The sequence below is a fragment of the Dama dama genome, chromosome 18 (assembly GCF_033118175.1).
Source record: "Dama dama isolate Ldn47 chromosome 18, ASM3311817v1, whole genome shotgun sequence".
NCBI lineage: Eukaryota > Metazoa > Chordata > Mammalia > Artiodactyla > Cervidae > Dama > Dama dama.
In genome coordinates this window covers 108598773-108616975 of record NC_083698.1, presented here as the reverse complement: position 1 = coordinate 108616975, position 18203 = coordinate 108598773, and the positions used below count along the sequence as shown (strand labels likewise).

General features: G+C 43.1%; 1 protein-coding gene across 1 annotated transcript in view; it reads right to left on the bottom strand.

The window, feature by feature from the left end:
• The window catches only part of GALNTL5 (polypeptide N-acetylgalactosaminyltransferase like 5), a 52162-nt gene extending 45233 nt beyond the window's left edge, over nucleotides 1-6929 (bottom strand). The window contains exons 1-2 of the mRNA XM_061166504.1: nucleotides 6671-6929; nucleotides 348-468 (exon numbers count right to left, since the gene is read on the bottom strand). Of these exons, the coding sequence (XP_061022487.1) occupies nucleotides 348-468; nucleotides 6671-6929 (380 nt within the window). The remainder of the gene's footprint in view (nucleotides 1-347; nucleotides 469-6670) is intronic.
• Between the last annotated feature and the right edge of the window lie 11274 nt (nucleotides 6930-18203).

The following is an 18203-nucleotide window of genomic DNA, read 5'->3' as shown; positions in this document are numbered from 1 at the left end:
CTGTGCTGGGCTCAGTCTGTTCAGTCCTGTCTGACTCTCTTCGACTCTATGGACTGTAGCCCACCAGGCTCCTCTGTCCATGGAATTTTCCAGGCAAGAATTCTGGAGTGGGTTGTCGTGCCTTTCTCCAGGGGATCTTCCTGACCCAGGGGTCAAACCAGTGTCTCCTGCATTGCAGGTGGATTCTTTACTGCTGAGCCACTGGGGAAGCCCCTGGGTATGGTGATCAGTGTTACTTAGACTTACTGTGATGATCATTTTGCAATTTATATACAAATATCAAATCATTATGTTGTATATCTTAAATGAATATGTAATATGTAAAAAAAATATCAGAGGGAACATACATGACATTCCTGGTATCTGGCACGTTTCTGTAGTGGCCCAAGTTTTTACTGATAATGGGATTAAATCCATATGTTGAATATCCATGCATAAATTCTGGGGTTGAATAGTTAAAATTCTCACCTGAAAGAAAAGGTGTTAAGTCACATAAGTATAGGTTTACCACCCTCACGTTGATAAAGGACAATAACAAAGATATCCTGAATTCACTCCTTTTATAACACGTCAGAGTAGTTTTTGTGGAACCTAAACCTGTCACCTGCACCAGATGACAAGCTTAAAACCAAAGGATTCACACACATCAAAGCAGAGCCCTTAGCAAAACCTGAACAATGAGTCACCCTCAGTCATTCAGTCTCTCCAGAGAAGTATGTGCTCAGCCTCCTTGGTCACATCACGATTCACAACCGTCCTGCGAAGCTATATTGACTGAGGGGTTTAGGGGAGGTGAGAGCTAAAGTCCCTCTTCCAGAACTCTGTTTAAGAGAATACGATAAGATGACCGAGGACAGCCAACACAGCAGTGTGCAGCGGTGTCAGTCACTCGGTCGAGTCTTGACTCTTTGTGACCCCATGGACTGCAGCCCGCCAGGCTGCTCTGTCCGTGGGATTCTCCAGCAAGAATACTGGAGTGGGCTGCCACTGCCTTCTCTAGGGGATCTTCCCGACACAGGGATTGAACCCGGGTCTCCCCCATTGCAGGCAGACTCTTTACCAACTGTGTCACCAGGAAAGCCCATTAGTCGTAACAATAAATAAAGTTGGCAGAAAGTGAAAGAAAGTGAAGTTGCTCAGTCGTGTCTGACTCTTTGTGACCGCATGGACTGTAGCCCACCAGGCTTCTCCATCCATGGAATTTTCTAGGCAAGACTACTGGAGTGGGTTGCCATTTCCTTCTCCAGGGGAATTTCCCATTAAAAGATAAAAACTCAAAAAAAAAAAGAAAAAGATAAAAACTCTTAGATGGTAATAAAAACCAAAATGAAACCATAAAAGATAAATAAGATGAACTAAAATGGTTAAAAGCAGAAGAATGGTCAAAGAATACAGGAGAATGAACTGTCTTTTCCATTGCCTGAGGAATGTTTTCCAAAACTGATATAAATTCTATGTTGCTTATAAAGCGGGTTCCTATCAAAAATCAGAAATGACCCCATTTCTTTTAGGTCCTCTTTCTTACACCTAAAAAAATCCTTGGCATGACACAGCAGATAAGCATGGGGTTCTCTGAAAGATGGAGGTAAGGGGGCAGATTGGCTAGGGGTCTCAGGACGGGAGGAAGGAGACAGTGGGCTCCTGATTTCTTTGTTGTCTCCTGTAAATCCCAGACAGTTCAGTTCAGTTGCTCAGTCATGTCTGACTCTTTGCGACCCCATGGACTGCAGCATGCCAGGCCTCCCTGTCCATCACCATCTCCCGGAGTTTACTCAGACTCATGTCCATTGGGTTGGTGATGCCATCCAACCATCTCATTCTCTGTCGTCCCCTTCTCAGACAGGGTGCTGTGAAAGCCTGCAAGTGGAACCACTAATAGGCGCAAACAAAATGAGCTCCCAGATAAGCCTGTTCCGCCTAGCCATAGGGCCAGGAAAGGGGACAAACAAAACCACGGAAAACTTTTGGCAACAGCCTCTCTAGTCCAACCAGCACCAATGGGAGAACCACAGCGCCCCCTGTGGCTCCCAGTAAAATACACATGCGTGCTCAGTTGCTCAACAGTATCCAACTCTCTTTGACCCCATGGACTGCAGCCCTCCAGGCTCTTCTGTCCGTGGAATTTCCAGGCAAGAATACTGGAGTGGGTTGCCATTTCCTTCTCCAGGGAATAATACATAATGATCTTAAATAGAAGCATGCCAAAAACCAGCCTCAAAATACATGAAACAAAGCCCAATAGAGTTGAAAGTAGAAACAGAGAAACCCACAATTATAATCAGGGTCTTCAACACCCACTCTTAACAACTGTCAGAACTACCAGCCAGAAACTCAGCAAGGATACAGAAGAACTGAACAATACAATCAACCAACCGGATCTAATTGAGATTATATATATATGAAGCACTTCACCTAACAATATCAGAATACAATTTTTTTTTCAAGTATCCATGGAGCATTCACCAAGATAGACCATATCCTGGATCATAAAACAAACCTCAAAGAAACCTAAAAGAATTGAAATCAGGCTCTCCTCCTCACTAAGGTGTAGTAAATTTTGCTTCTGGAATATGTGCTGTGTTCAGTCATGTCCGACTCTTTGTGACCCCGTGGACTGTAGCCCACCAGGCTCCTCTGTCCTTGTAATTTTTGAGGCAAGAAGCCTGGAGTGCATTGCCATTTCCTACTCCAGGGGATCTTCCTGACCCAGGGATTGAACCCGCATCTCTTGTGTCTCCTGTTTTGGCAGACGAATTCTTTCCCACTGTGCCACCTGGCTTACTGAATAAAAGGCACCTTTTATTTTATAACGCTTCTTGAATAAAACCCTTCAAAAGAGAATAAAAATGTACAGCATGGTGACTACTGTTAATATGCTCTATTACATACTGTATTGTACACTTGAAAGTTGCTGAGAGAGTAGACCTTAAAAATTATCATCACATGAAAAAAATTTAACTGTGTGTGATGATGGATGTTAATGAAATTTATTGTGGTAACTGTTTTGCAATACATGCGTGCACACATGCCTGCTCAGTCCCTTCAGTCCTGTCTAATCTTTGCGACCCTATGGACTGTATGTAGCCCACCAGGCTCCTCTGTCCATGGGATTCTCCAGGTAAGAACACCGGAGTAGGTTTCATGCCCTCCTCCAGGGGATCTTCCCAACTCAGGGATAGAACCCACCTCTCCTGCATTGCAAGTGGATTCGTTACTGCTAAACCCCTGGGGAAGTGCTTGTAATGTATACATATATAAAATCATTGTTGTACACCTAAAACAAGCACAGTGTTATATACCAATTACATCTCAGTTTTAAAAAGAATGAAAAGAGAAGGCACAGACTTGTGCAAAATATTTGCAACTCACGTATCAAAGGATTTGAAACTAGAATATATTTTTAAAGTCTTAGAAATCCCAACTTTTAAAGTCTTAGAAATCAGAAGACAAACATCCCAATTTAAAAATGGACAGGGACTTCCCTGGTGGTTCAATGGTAAAGAATCTGCCTGCCAATGCAGGAGACACAGGTTTGATCCCTGATGTGGGAAGATACCACATGCCTCTGAGCAATTAAGCCCAAGTGCCAAAACTACTGAAGTCCTAGCTCCTAGAGCCCATGCTCTGAAATAAAAGAAGCCCACACACCACAACTAGAGAGTAACCCCCACTCGCCTCAACTAGAGAAAAGCCTGCACAGCAACAAAGACCCAGCACAGCCATAAATAAATAAAAAGATGGACAGAAGACTTGGAGAAATACCTTACAAAAGAAGATGGATGTGTAGCCATTAAGCACATGAAAAGGTGCTCAAAAATCCTTAGTCATAGGAAAATGCAAATTAAGGCTACACTGATACCTACCATTTCTCACCCATCATAATGGCTAAAATCTAAATATCTGACCATGTCAGCTGTTGACCAATCTGGAGAAAATGGATTCTCCTCCACTGCTGAAGGGAATAGAAAATGGCACCCTTACTTTGGAACACGGTTTGTCATTTTCTTTAAAGCTGAGCATTTTGTTGTGGTTCAGTTGCTAAGTCATGTATGACTCTCTGCAACCCCATAGATTGCAGCAGCCAGGCTTCCCTATCCTTCATTATCTCCCGGAGCTTGCTCAGACTCATGTCCATTGAGTCAATGATGCCATCCAACCATCTCATCCTCTGTTGTCCCCTTCTCTTCCTGCCTTCAATCTTTCCCAGCATCAGGGTCTTTTCCAATGAGTCAGTCCTTCACATCAGGTGGCCAGAGCATTGGAGCTCTACCTTCAGCATCAGTCCTTCCAATGACTATTCAGGACTGATTTCTTTTAGGATTGACTGGTTTGATCTCCTTGCAGTCCAAAGGATTCTCAAGAATCTTCTCCAACACCACAGTTTGAAAGCATTAATTCTTTGGCACCCAGCCTTCTTTATGATCCAACTCTGACATCTGTACATGACTACTGGAAAAAGCATAGCTTTGACTATATGGACCTTTTTGGCAAACTGATGTCTCTGCTTTTTAATACACTGTCTAGGTTTGTCATAGTTTTTCTTCCAAGGAGCAAGTGTCTTTTAATTTCATGGCTGTAGTTAACCGTCTGCACTGATTTTGGAGTTCAAGAAAACAAAATCTGTCACTGCTTCTACTTTTTCCCCTTCTCTTTGCCATGAAGTGATGGGACCAGATGCCATAATCTTAAGTTTTTGACTGTTGAGTTTTAAGCCAGCTTTTTCACTCTCCTCTTTCACCCTCATCAAGAGACCCTTTAGTTCCTCTTTGCTTTCTGCCATTAGAGTGGTATTATCTACATATCTGAGGTTGTTGATATTTCTCCTGGCAATCTTGATTCCAGCTATGAGTCACCCAGCCCAGCATTTCTCATGATGTACTCTGCATATAAGTTAAATAAGTAGGGTGAAAATATATAGCCTTGACGTACTCCTTTCATAATTTTGAACCAGTCCATTGTTCTGTGTCCACTTCTAACTGTTGCTTCTTGGCTTGCATACATGTTTCTCAGGTGACAGGTAAGGTAGTCTGATATTCCATCCCTTTAAGAATTTTCCACAGTTTCTTGTGATCCATACAGCCAAAGTCTTTAGTGTAGTCAATGAAGTGTTAAGGATCAGTTTCTCTGGAATTCCCTTGCTTTCTCTATGATCCAATGAATGGCAGAGGTTCAGATCATGACAAGACCTGGAGCTGACTGTGGCTCAGATCATGAGCTCCTTATTGCAAAGTTCAGGCTTAAGTTGAAGAAAGTAGGGAAAACCACTAGACCATTCAGGTAGGATCTAAATCAAATCCCTTGTAATTATAGTGGAAGTGACAAATAGATTCAAGGGATTAGATATGGTAGAGTGCCTGAAGAACTATGGACTGAGGTTTGTAACATTGTACAGTAGGTGTTGACCAAAACCATCCCAAAGAAATGCAAGAAGGCAAAGTGGTTGCCTGAGGAGGCTTACACAAATTTAGCTGAGAAAAGAAGAGAAGTAAAAGGCAAGGGAGACAGGGAAAGATATACCCAACTGAATGCAGAGTTCCAGAGAATAGCAAGGAGAGATAAGAAAGTCTTCTTAAGTGAACAATGCAAAGAAATAGAGAACAATAGAATAGGAAAGACTAGAGATCTCTTCTAGAAAATTGGAGATACCAAGGGAACATTTCATGCAAAGATGGGCACAATAAAGGACAGAAATGCTAAGGACCTAACTGAAGCAGAAGAGATTAAGAAGAGGTAGCAAGAATACACAGAAAAACTATACAAAAAAGTTCTTAAAGATCTGGACAACCACTACCCTGTGGTCACTCACCCAGAGCCAGACATCCTGAATTGTGAAGTCAAGTGGGCCTTAGGAAGCATTACTATGAACAAAGCTAGTGGAGGTGATGGAATTCCAGTTGAACTATTTCAAATCCTAAAAGATGATGCTGTGAAAGTGCTGAACTCAATTTGCCAGCAAATTTGGAAAACTCAGCTGTGTTCACAGGACTGGAAAAGGTCAGTTTTCATTCCAATCCCAAAGAAGGGCAATGCCAAAGAATGTTCAAACTACTGTACAATTGCCTTTACTTCACATGCTAGCAAGATAATGCTCAAAATCCTTCAAGCTAGGCTTCAACAGTATGTGAACTGAGAACTTCCAGATGTATAAGCTGGATTTAGAAAAAGTTAAGCATACAGCTTCCATATGAACCATCCATCCTATACCAAGGTATTTACCTAAGAGAAACAGAATATTTTTATACAAAGACTTATATGTGAATATTCATAGGGGCATTGCAATTCATTCTAGAACAGCTACAAATACACTTCAAATACATGCTACACTTTGCTTAAAGAAAATGAGGAAGCTATCCAGGGAGGAGGGGGAATGGGGTTGAAGTTTTTACTGTACCTATTAAAATTTATTTCTTAGAAACACAGAAAGGTATCTGAAGCAAATATAGCAAATTACTTTAAAATTCTCACATTTATGATGCAAATACATGCAAGCCTGTTTGTGTTATTTTCTCTCTGTGGGTATATATATATATATATATATGAACATATATGAAATACTTCATAATTTACAATTGCATTGCTCTAAAAAGGGTAGTCTCTTCCTCTTCCCAATATTCAACGTATGGTATATTTTTCCCTTACCATGGCTAACAGAGGAAATCAAAGTACTTACCTAATCTTAGCAACAACTTCGGTTCTGCAGGCTCATCCTCACTTTGCCTCTCCACTCTTACGTTGTAAGCTCTCGGGATGTGCACTGAGTCTTTACTTTGCAGTTTTTCTCCAAGCGACCAGATGAACGGATTTCCTTTCTCCTGGATCTTCGCTTGCTTCTTCACATGATTGTAGCGAAGATAAATACTGAAGACGGCTATCCAGATGCCGAATGTCACGGAGGCACAGAGTAAGCACTGAATTATAACATTTCTCATTGTAAACCTAGCATTTTTGAAGGTCCATTTTAATATTTCCTAAACCAGAAGGATTTACGAGAAGCTGTATTAGATATTTTGATGGTGTGGAGATCATCTACTTGGCTTAAATTCAATTTACAGTGTTTCTAAAACAGGATCATTTTGACATCAGTGCTTATCTCATACTTTGATAAGATAAAGTGTACCCTTAGGAAAAAAACTCTTAAAACTCCATATTCATAAGATTTCTGCTGGGTTGTAGTTGTGCCACGCAGGATCTTCATGCCGAGGGTGAACTCTTAGTAACAGCATGTAGGATCTAGTTCCCTGAGCAGGGATCAAACCCAGGCCCCCTGAATTGGGAGTGCAGATCCCCAAGGAAGTCCCCTCATAAGATTTCTTAAAGTCAAAATGTATAACATGCTTATAAAACATACAACATCATTTAAAGTCATTGACCCAAACTCCCGAGATAAAACTAAAGGGAAAAAATGTGAAAGAAGGGTTTTTCATCCCTACACATGCTCAGCCCATGTAGGAGTGATAGCATAGGTCTCTGTTTTAAAAAAGCAGATCTGACGCTGGTCAGACTGTTGCTGCTGCTGGTCAGTTGCTTAGTCTGTGCGACCCCGTGGACTGTCGCCCACCAGGCTCCTCTGTCCACGGGGATTCTCCAGGCAAGGATACCGGAGTGGGTTGCCATGCCCTTCTCCAGGCGATATTCCTGACCCAGGGATGGAACCCAGGTCTCCCCCATTGCAGGCAGATTCTTTACCATCTGAGCCACCAGGGAAGCCCAAGAATACTGGAGTGGGTAGCCTATCCCTTCTCCAGTGGATCTTCCCAACCTAGGAATCGAACCAGGGTCTCCTGCATTGCAGGTGGATTCTTTACCAGCTGAGCTACCAGGGAAGCCCCAATCAGACCATTAGAAATGTATTAATAAAAACACGCAACATCCTATGGTGGAGAGAAAGTGGGCAAGGAGCAGTGTGTGCCCCACTGATGGGACTGTGGAATGCTACAGCCACTTTAAATCTCAGTCTCAAGTCCACTCCTGGCCACCGGATTGGTAACAAGGGCCAAGTCACATCATAGCATGGCTGGGAAAGTGCAAGACCCAACCCCAAGGAGGAGAGTCTGTTCCTGAGATCTGCAGGGCCCAGGCATCACCACCAGTGGAATCAGGCCCTGTGTCTGGGTGGAGTCCTGAGGATGCCCGGGAAAGGGAGCGGGTGTGTAAAGCTGGATTCGGTAGTTGACTAACACAGGAGCATTCTCCAAGGACAGAAGACCTAACACCCTCACCAAGATCTTGGTTGCACAATAAAGGTTTGCTGATTGAATGAATAATCCCTTTAAAAATGAAATACTTGATTAAGGAAAGAACTATCAGGATTTCCTTGGTGGTACAGTGGATAAGAATCTGCCTGACAATGTAGGGGACATGGGTTCAATCCTTGGTCCTGGAAATCCCACATGCCAAGGAACAACTCAACCTACTAGACTACTACTGAGCTCACATGTTGCAGCTACTGAAGCCCATGTGCCTAAAGCCTGTGCTTTGCAACAAGAGAAGCCACCGCAATGAGAAGCCTGGGCACTGCCACTAGAGAAAGCCTGTATGTAACCAACAAAGATCCAGAGCAACCAAGTAAGTTAATTAATTATAAAAAGAAGAAATAGCCAATGTGTAAGAGAAGAGGATAACTTTTAATGAGGGGAAATGGGTGGATTAAAGGAACTGGAAAGAGAATGAAGCTGTTTGAACATCATCCTATTAAATGTCATTTTAAGAGGCTTCTGTTTTGAGTTTCTCCAAAACCCAAAAGGAATTAGAAACTAGTTAAAGGAGAAACTAGTGAAGGGAGGCCACCAAGTTTAATATACAAAATATATACATGAATTCATACGATAAAAGTATTACTGAACAATAAATCGACACTCTCTGGAATTCTACTATACTAAGGAAAAGTGGGAAAGAATAGATACATGTATATGTGTAACTGAATCACATTGCCTGAAATCACATATACCTGAAACTAACACAGTGTTGCAAATCGACTGTGTTGTTTAGTTGCTCAGTCCTGTGGGACTCTTTGTGACACCATGGACTGTAGCCCGCCAAACTCCTCTGTCCATGGGATTCTCCAGGCAAGAATACAGGAGTGGGTAGCCACGCCCTTCTCCAGGGGATCTTCCCAACCCAGGTATTGAACCCATGTCTCCTGCATTGGCATTTACCGCTGAGCCACCAGGGCTTCCCTATACTCCGATATAAAATGAAAAGATATACATATAAAAAAGAACACTTGGGGAAAGTTTTCTTTAGATGTGACCACATAAAAATCTCTTTCCCTCCAGACTTCTTATTTTACTAACATAAGTTATCCCACATTAGATTTTCTTAAAGCAGAGGAACACAGACCTCGTCTCCCATCCTCCCCACCCCTGCACCCTCCCCCACACTCCTGCAAAACACAGAAAACGTCTCCTACCAAGAGATAGGTCTGTGATTGGCTTTTCAACTCTGCCGTCTCAGAAGGAAATCATGTTCGATTATTTTCTTCACTAAAATTTACATGCTGGAAAAATACAGAGTTAATTTGTTAAACCATATTTCAAAGATAATTTGTATGTATAGCAAGTAAAATGTTAAATGCATTAAAAAAAAAAAAACCCTGAGTTAATGAAAAGAAAGCAGTAAAACAGAAAAGAATGCTGCTAAAAATCACTAACACATGCACACATGCACACACACACCAAGAAACCAAAACCCTAAACTAAATCTGTATTTACGGTCATTGAGTTTTAAAATGTAAGTCTCTGAGCCAGGAAAGCATGACCATGCTTTACGTAATGTCACAGCTAAATTTTTTCTGCAAATAATCAGTATTTGTAATCCTTTGCTTTCCTAGAACAGTCATAATAGTGATCTCTGCACAAGATCCTTTCCCTGAAGAGGGAAAGATGGAAGGCAGAAGGGGATGACAGAGGAGGAGATGGCTGGATGGCATCACTGACTCAGTGGACACGGGTTTGAGCAAGCTCCGGGAGGTGGTGAAGGACAGGGAAGCCTGGCGAGCTGCAGTCCATTGGGTTGCAAAGAGTTGGGCTGCATAAGTCCATGGGGTCACAAAGAGTCAGACACGACTGAGCGACTGAACCCCAACAAAAGGTCTTTTCCAGTAAGTCAGCTCTTCGCATCAAGTGGCCAAAGTATTGGAGCTTCAGCTTCAGCATCAGTCCTTCCAATGAGTATTCAGGGTTGATTTCCTTTAGGATTGATTGGTTCTGATACTAGGAAGAGGTGGGTTTTTTTTTTTTTTCTATTTTGCTTTTTTAATAAGTAGTACTTTCATTTTGTGTAAATCTTAAGAAGTACAAAAGGTGTACCTTTGTGGTATACAATGAGAACTGGCCCTGATTTTTAAGAACTAAAGTTATTACGATGCCCAGTAAGCCTCTTGGGTGGCATAACCCAGCCTGAAAAATCTGACCTTCTTAATCTTGATTCCCAGAGCCAGCATCCTATTCAAAATTCAGAGATTTGATGCACTGCGCTCACTTTTTCTATGTGGAAGGACACCCCCTCCCCATCTTCTCACTTTTCAGCATATGGATCTCTGCCACCTACCACTGAGACAAACACTGGTTGCTATGGAGTCGATGTATTCTCCAAGCTGGGTCACAGGCAGATTTGGGCAGGACTCTATGCTCAACAAGTGATCTCAAAGATGGAATTTCGTCCTGAATGGCTGACTCAGTGGCGCCTGGATTCTGAGCAAATTACTTGATTGTGCCAGGTATGCTGCCTGCATGGCAGGGCTCAAAACACAGGCTGCCCCAGGCTGCCTCACAAAGCCCTGTGACATCATACAGGACCTCGCCAGCCCCAGGGGCCCCTGCCTGGGAGCTCCAATCAGTGGGCAGGATTCAGGAATTCCAAAGCTGGAGGGGTCTTTCAGGATAGTCTCAGAACCCTCGCTCCTCTGCTGAGGAAATAGGAAAGTCCTTGCTTCGGCCAAGATGAAATCCTAGCCTTCTCTAGGGTTTTGACTTTTCTGAAATAAACTTTAAAAAAAAATGAAGAAGCCTTCATAACATCTCAAGAGACTTAAAGATGAGCCAAAGGGTTACTTGGCTGCCTTTTTATTTCTTACTCTATTGCTCAACTTTAGACATTAGTACATGAGTTCAGCCAAACACTTGTGAAATTTCTTGTCTCTTAACAAGACCTGACCCTCCCCCAAATTCAGGAGGCTGACTCAGTTTTTTTCCTTGGAACAGACATCTGGTACATGAGATGAAAGGAGTGAGTTGAGATTTTGATATCTTTCCAGGGGCAGATATAATGCCCCTGGACAACCAATAATGACCTTCAAGCATAACTTCGAATCTCCTTTAAAGTGTAAAGTGTAGTCACTCAGTCGTGCCTGACTCTGCGACCCTATGGACTGTAGCCCACCAGGCTCCTCTGTCCATGGGATTCTCCAGACGAGAATACTGGAGTGGGCTGCCATTTCCTTCTCCAGGGGATCTTCCCGACCCAGGGATCGAACCTGGGTCTCCCACATCACAGGAAGATTCTTTACCCTTTGAGCCACCAGGGAAGCCCAGATTCTCCTTTAGACAGGCTCAAAGAAAAGGTCCCTTTATCATAATATTAATATTAAAAAGTAAGCTTTTATTTATAATCACCCCCAACTGGAAAGGACCCAAATGTCATCAGTAGGAGAAGGAATAAACTGTGCCTCTCCATATAATGGAATGCACAGCAGCAGTGAAATGACTGAGCCACAGAGCCACATACATAACGCTGAGTGAGACAGCAGATGCTAAGTTGCTTAGGTTGTGTCCTACTCATTGCGACCCTATGGACCATAACCCGCCAGGCTCCTCTGTCCATGAGATTCTCCAGGCAAGAACACTGGAGTGGGTTGCCATGCCCTCCTCCAGGGGATCTTACCAATCCAGGGACTGAACCCTCATCTCCTACATCTCTGGGCTTTCCAGGTGACACCAGAGGTAAAGAACCCGCCTGCCAATGCAGGAGACATAAGGGACGAGCGTTCGATCCCTGGGTGGGGAAAATCCCCTGGAGAAGGAGAGGGCAACCCACTCTGGTATTCTTGTGTGGGAAACCCCATGAACAGAGGAGTCTGGCAGGCTACAGTCCATGGAGTCGCAAAGAGTTGGACACGACTAAACAACAACACGTTTTTGCTTAACCAAAGGCCACCCAGCAAGAGGCTACATTCTGAGCCCCTCTGGGTCCCCCTGGAACTTTTCCTGGGTGCTTCTTAATCCTGAGAGTGGGTGTGAGTTCCTGGGGTGGACAGTATTCTTTCCTTGACGAGAACATCTATGCCTTTTATCTGACTGACATATTCAGCTTACATTTAAGGCTTAATGTGAGGAAAAAAAAAAATTCTTCATCTAAGAAACCATCTGCAGAGTCAATGAACAGTTATATGATTCTGTTCAGTTTGAAAAATGCTGATATAACGTCTCTGAGCCTGGCTGTCTGATCTCTAAAGGGGGAGGGAAATGCTGATGGCCTACAATGTGAAGTATTTGGAGGAGGAGTAGGCACATTGCAATTTGAAGAAAATCCACAAGAGGAGAACCAGTGAATCACCATGGAGCGTCACGGGATAACACTGACGGACAGTCTTTCCAGGGGAACTCGGTAATGTCCTGACATGAAGTTTGGTTGAGCTAATATCATGGGGATGACTGCTGTCAGCTTAATGCAAACTAACAGTAACTGCTGGTGGTTCCTTCCTACCAGGCTGTGAGCTCCAGGAGAGGAGGGACTGTTTCTTGTTCATCTTTGAATCTTCTTTTTTTTCTGGCCACACTGTGGGGCATGTGGGATCTTAGTTCCCAGACCAGAGTTCGGACCCACACCCTTCACATTGGAAGCTCAGAGTCTTAAACACTGGACCACCAGGGAAGTCCCCTCATTTTTGTACCTTGGACTCTAGCACACAGCTAGGAATTCTGCTGTGAATCCATAAAATATCAGCGTGATTTGAAGTGGAAGTGGAGGGGCTTCCAGGTGGTGCAGTGGTAAAGAATCCACCTGCCGATGCAGGAGATGCAGATTTCATCCCGGGGCAGGGAAGATACCCTGGAGAAGGAAATGGCAACCCACTCTAGTATGCTGGGCTCAGAAATCCCAGGGACAGAGGAGCCTGGCAGACTATAGTCCATGGGGTCACAAACACTCAGATGACTTAGCGACTGAGCATGCACACACGATTTGAAGTGGAAGCCACCCACTTTTGTACCTTCAGGGAAAGGATGCGAAAGAATCCAAGGTTTATGACTCTTGCGACCCCTCCCCCAATCAACTGTACTTCAATTAAAAATAAATTAAAAAATGCTGTATTGCAGAAATTAAAGCAACAGTGTAAATCAACTAGACTTTAATAAAAATAATTTAAAAAAAAGAATCTAAGGTGTGGGGTGGCCCCTTTCATTCCTGGGGTGAGAGGTGCAGCCCGTCTGAGGAATGGTGAGTGTAAATAACACTGTATGCTTTCCTCACACCCCTTCTTTTAAAGCTGATTTAAGTAGGTCTTAAGGACAATCACCATGGAGGGAACTTTGAGGAGAATATCAGCTGGGTAAGCAGTAGGTAAAAGTACTATAAGGGAGCGACTTCCCTGCTGGTCCAGTGGCTAAGAGCCTGAGCTCCCAGTGCAAGGGGTCCCAGCTTTGATCCCTGCTTGGGGAACTAAGTCCCACATGCCGCAACTAAGAGCTGCTCAGTTATTTATGCAGCCACATAAATAAATGTTGTTTTAAAAGTAGTACAGGGACGAGAGTGAGAGGAGAGGACAAGAGTGTCTTCCCTGCTGACCTTAGTTGCTGACACCATTGTCCACATATCATCTGATCTGATTATGGGTTGAATGGTGTCCCTGCCTCCCATTCGTATGTTGGAGTCCTAACCCCTTGTGCTTCAGAATGTGACTGTGTTTGGAGACTGGGCCTTGAAAGAGGTGAATAAGGTAAAATGAGGTCTTGTGGGTGGGCCCTAAGAAGAAGAGATTAGGACCCAGGCACATGCAGAGGTGTCTTCACCCTTTGACTCCTACTAAGAAAACGATGCCCTCATCCACTGAGCTCTTCATGTGCTTTTTTTAAAAAGGGGTTTCATTTCCACACCACACATTCTGCTTCCTGTCGACTTCCTGTAACACTTGCTAACTTTCACTTCTAGTTTGCTTTGATTGTTCTATTTTGGACATCATTTTCTTCTGAAGTAAACAGTAACGACTCTGATAAATAGCCCACATATTGTTGTCTTAGTAAAAACAAAAGCAAGGAAACACCCTAGTGCTTTTCTCCTTTAATTCAAGTAGATGTCCAATATGAGGCATGTCAGGCTCTGATGGGTTTTGGATTACTTAACTCCCACTCTGACTTAAAAATAAAAGGAGGAAGTTTTGTTAGAAAATGCACAGAGCCCTGTGCCCCAAAGGACAACACAGGCAGCTCGTAGGAGCTCGGAAGCAATTCAGAGCTCCTTCGGGGGCTGAGCAGAGAACAGCTAGAAAACACACTTCCCTGTCCTCTTTTCTTCCACCTGACTTTTATTTCTGTTTTTCTGTTAGTTCCATGTCTTCCCTATTGTAAATAGTGCTGCAGTGAATATAGGGGTACATGTATACACATATATATTAATATATTTACATATATAACGGAATCACTTTACTGTACACCTAAAACATTATAAATCAACTCTACTTCAATTTTAAAGAATCCCAGTTGGGAATCAACGTGCAGAAGAGGGCTACTTGGTACCCTGAATATCTGTATTAAAATCTATGGACTCTGTCAAATTCTAAGACTTTCTGCTTCAAAGGCCACCTTCAAGATAGTGAAAAGACAACTCACAGAATGGAAGAAATTACTTGCAAACTGTATATGATCCTTCACACCCGTCAGGATGGCTAGTACAAGAAAGATAGATGAGCTAGTTAATTGTTAGAGAAATGCAAATCAGAACTACAATGAGGTATCACTTCACACCAGTCAGAATGGACATATCATTAAAAAGTCTACAAATACCAAATGCTGGAGAAAGTGTGGGGGAAAAGGAACCCTCCTGCACTGTTGGTGGGAATGTAAGTTGGTGCTGCCACTGTGGAAAACAGCATGGAGGTTCCTTGAAAAATTAAAAATAGAGTTACCACATGATCCAGAAGTGCCACTCCTGGGCATATCCAGAAAATATGAAACTCTAATTAAAAAAGATACATGCATCCCTATGTTCGCAGCAGTGCTACTCACAGTGGCCAAGACATGGAAGCAACCTAAATGTCCACTGACAGATGAATGGATAAAGAAGATGTGGTACCTATGTATTCATACAACGGAATACTACTCAGGCATTTAAGAGAATGAAATAATGCCATTTGCAGCCACATGGATGGACTTAGAGATTATCATACTATGTGAGTAAGTCAGACAGAAAAAGACAAATATCATATGCTGTCACTTATATGTGGAATCTAAAATACAACACAGATAAACTTATCTATGAACAAGAAACAGATTCACAGACATAGAGAATAGATTTGTGGTTGTGTTGCTATTGTTGCTCAGTCAATAAGTCGCGTCCAGCTCTTTGCGACCCCATGGACTGCAGCACGCCAGGCTCCTCTGTCCTTCACTGCCTCCCAGAGTTTGCTCAAACTCATGTTCATTAAGTTAGTGATGGCATCCAACCATTTGTCCTCTGTTGCCCCCTTCTCCTGCCCTCAGTCCTTCCCAGCATCAGGGGCTTTTCCAGTGAGTCAGTTCTTCACACAGGTGACCAAAGTGTTGGAGCTTCAGTTTCAGCAAAAATATGTATGGAAGAATCAAATACAGATTCAGACTAATGGTTATCTTATTCTCTCTGTGTGTGCAGCAAAGGAAATACACAGCCCTCAGCTTTATCTATTTTATTTTTTAAAATATCTAAAGTAAATATGGGGTAAAATGGTAAGATTTGATAAAGTTGGTGTGTGGGTGCATGAGTATTTTTATATTACTCTCTATATACTTTTTATAAGTTTGCAATATTTTGAAATAAAATGAGTGAAATGTCCTATTCAGCTCTTAGGATTCACAGAAATCCATTCTTTATCATCTGTAAGAGTCTTCATAGTATCTATTAAAAGTAGTTGGTGTGTTCTATTTCATAGATGGCCCACAAGAGGGAGACCTAGAACAATCCAGTGACCTGATGCGTGTGTGTGTGTGTGTGTGTGTGTGTGTGTGTGTGTGTGTTTTAGTCACTCAGTTGTGTCCAACTCTTTGAGACCCCATGGATTGTAGCCCACCAGGCTCCTCTGTTCATGGAATTCTCCAGAATACTGGAATGGGTACCCATGCCCTTCTCCAGGAGATCTTCCCAACTCAGAGATCAAACCCGGGTCTCCTGCATAGCAGATTTCTTTACTCTACATTTATTTATTGTCTTTATCTGGTAAAGACATCATTTTGCCTACCAAGGTCCTTATAGTCAAAGCTATGGTTTTTCCAGGAGTCATGTATGGATGTGAGAGCTGAACCATAAAGAAGGCTGAGCCCCGAAGAATTGGTACTTTTGAATTGTGGTGCTGGAGAAGACTCTTCAGAACTGCGTGGATTGCAAGGAGCTCAAACCAGTCCATCCTAAAGGAAACCAACCCTGAATAATCATTGTAAGGACTGATACTGAAGCCAAACCTCCAATACTTTGGCCACCTGATGCGAAGAGTGGACTCACTGAAAAAGACCCTGATGCTGGGAAAGATTGAGGGCAGGAGGAGAAGGGGGTGACCAAAGACAAGATGGTTGGATGGTATCACTGATTCAATGGATATGAGTTTGAGCTACCTCTGGGAGACAGTGAAGGACAGGGAAGCCTGGCGTGCTGCAGCCCATGGGGTCATGAAGAGTTGGACATAACTTAGCCATTGAACAACAACAAAGACCAGATGTATCAATGAATATAATGTCAACCGGCACCCAAGGACACACGGCCAGAACCTCAATGAAACCAGGGACTGTTGAGCTCCTGTCTGGCCTCTGTCTAAGTCAGGACAGACATGTTCAAAAATCTGTAGAGCAGCCACTCATGGTAAAGGAGACACATCATAGGATGCAGTGCTAAACCAAACGGTGTTTTAAAACTGCAATTTAATGAGATGTCTACAGAGTGAATAGCCCAGGGCAGCAAGGGGACAATGGGTTCACAGAGTGCTGGCAGACACGGGGTCTGTTCCCCAGCACAGCAGAGAAAACCAGAGACTCCTGCACTTATTCAGTGAACACGGAGAAAGCTGATCTAGCTAGTTCTACTGCTGCAGCTAGAAACTACGGCCAGTGATGAACAGAGCTGTTTGTCGATGTAATTTAAATTCACCATTAGGAGGGCCCTTCACAGATTTAGACTGTGTGTGATGATTTGCAGGCTTTTCCATTTCTATTTCTGCTATTTATTTTACTCTTTGGAAAAAAAAAATTTTTTTTTTAAATTTTTTGGCCACGCTGTGCCGCATGTGGGATCCTAGTTTCCCAACCAGGGATCAAACGCATGCCCCTTGCAGTGAAAGCATGGAGTCTTAGCCACAGGACCACCAGGGAAGTCCCTTATTTCATTCATTTTGAATCAGGTGCCCAGAGGTTTTAGTAAAAATTGAGGAGGATAGATAAATTAAGAATAGTCTCTTCATCAGTGTCTTTGTAAACCATTCCTTCTAAGAGCCATTACAATTTAGTGTCTCATCACCTCTAGGGCTTCCCTGGTGGCTCAGAGGGTAAAGCATCTGCCTGCAATGCAGGAGACCCGGGTTCAATCCCTGGGTTGGGAAGATCCCCTGGAGAAGGAAATGGCAACCCACTCCAGTATTTTTGCCTGGAGAATCCCATGGACGGAGGAGCCTGGTAGGCTACAGACCACAGGGCCGCAAAGAGTTAGACATGACTGAGTGACTTCACTTTCACTTTCGTCTCTGGGAGGGCAGGGACCCCCTAGTTACCTCGACAGCAATCTTATCTCCAGCAGCAAACCTCATGCGTGCTACATCAGTGGCACTCAAAAGATGTTTGCTAAGTTAATACTAGAGCCAAGTCTCCATCGACAGATGAATGGATAAATAAACTGCAGTCTATGTAGAAAAGGAATCTTTTTTCAGACTCTGAAAGGAAGGTATTCCTGTTACCTGCTACAACACAGATGAACCTTGAAGGCATGAAATAAGTCAGTCACAAAAAGAAAAATACTCTGTAATTCCGCTTCCGTGT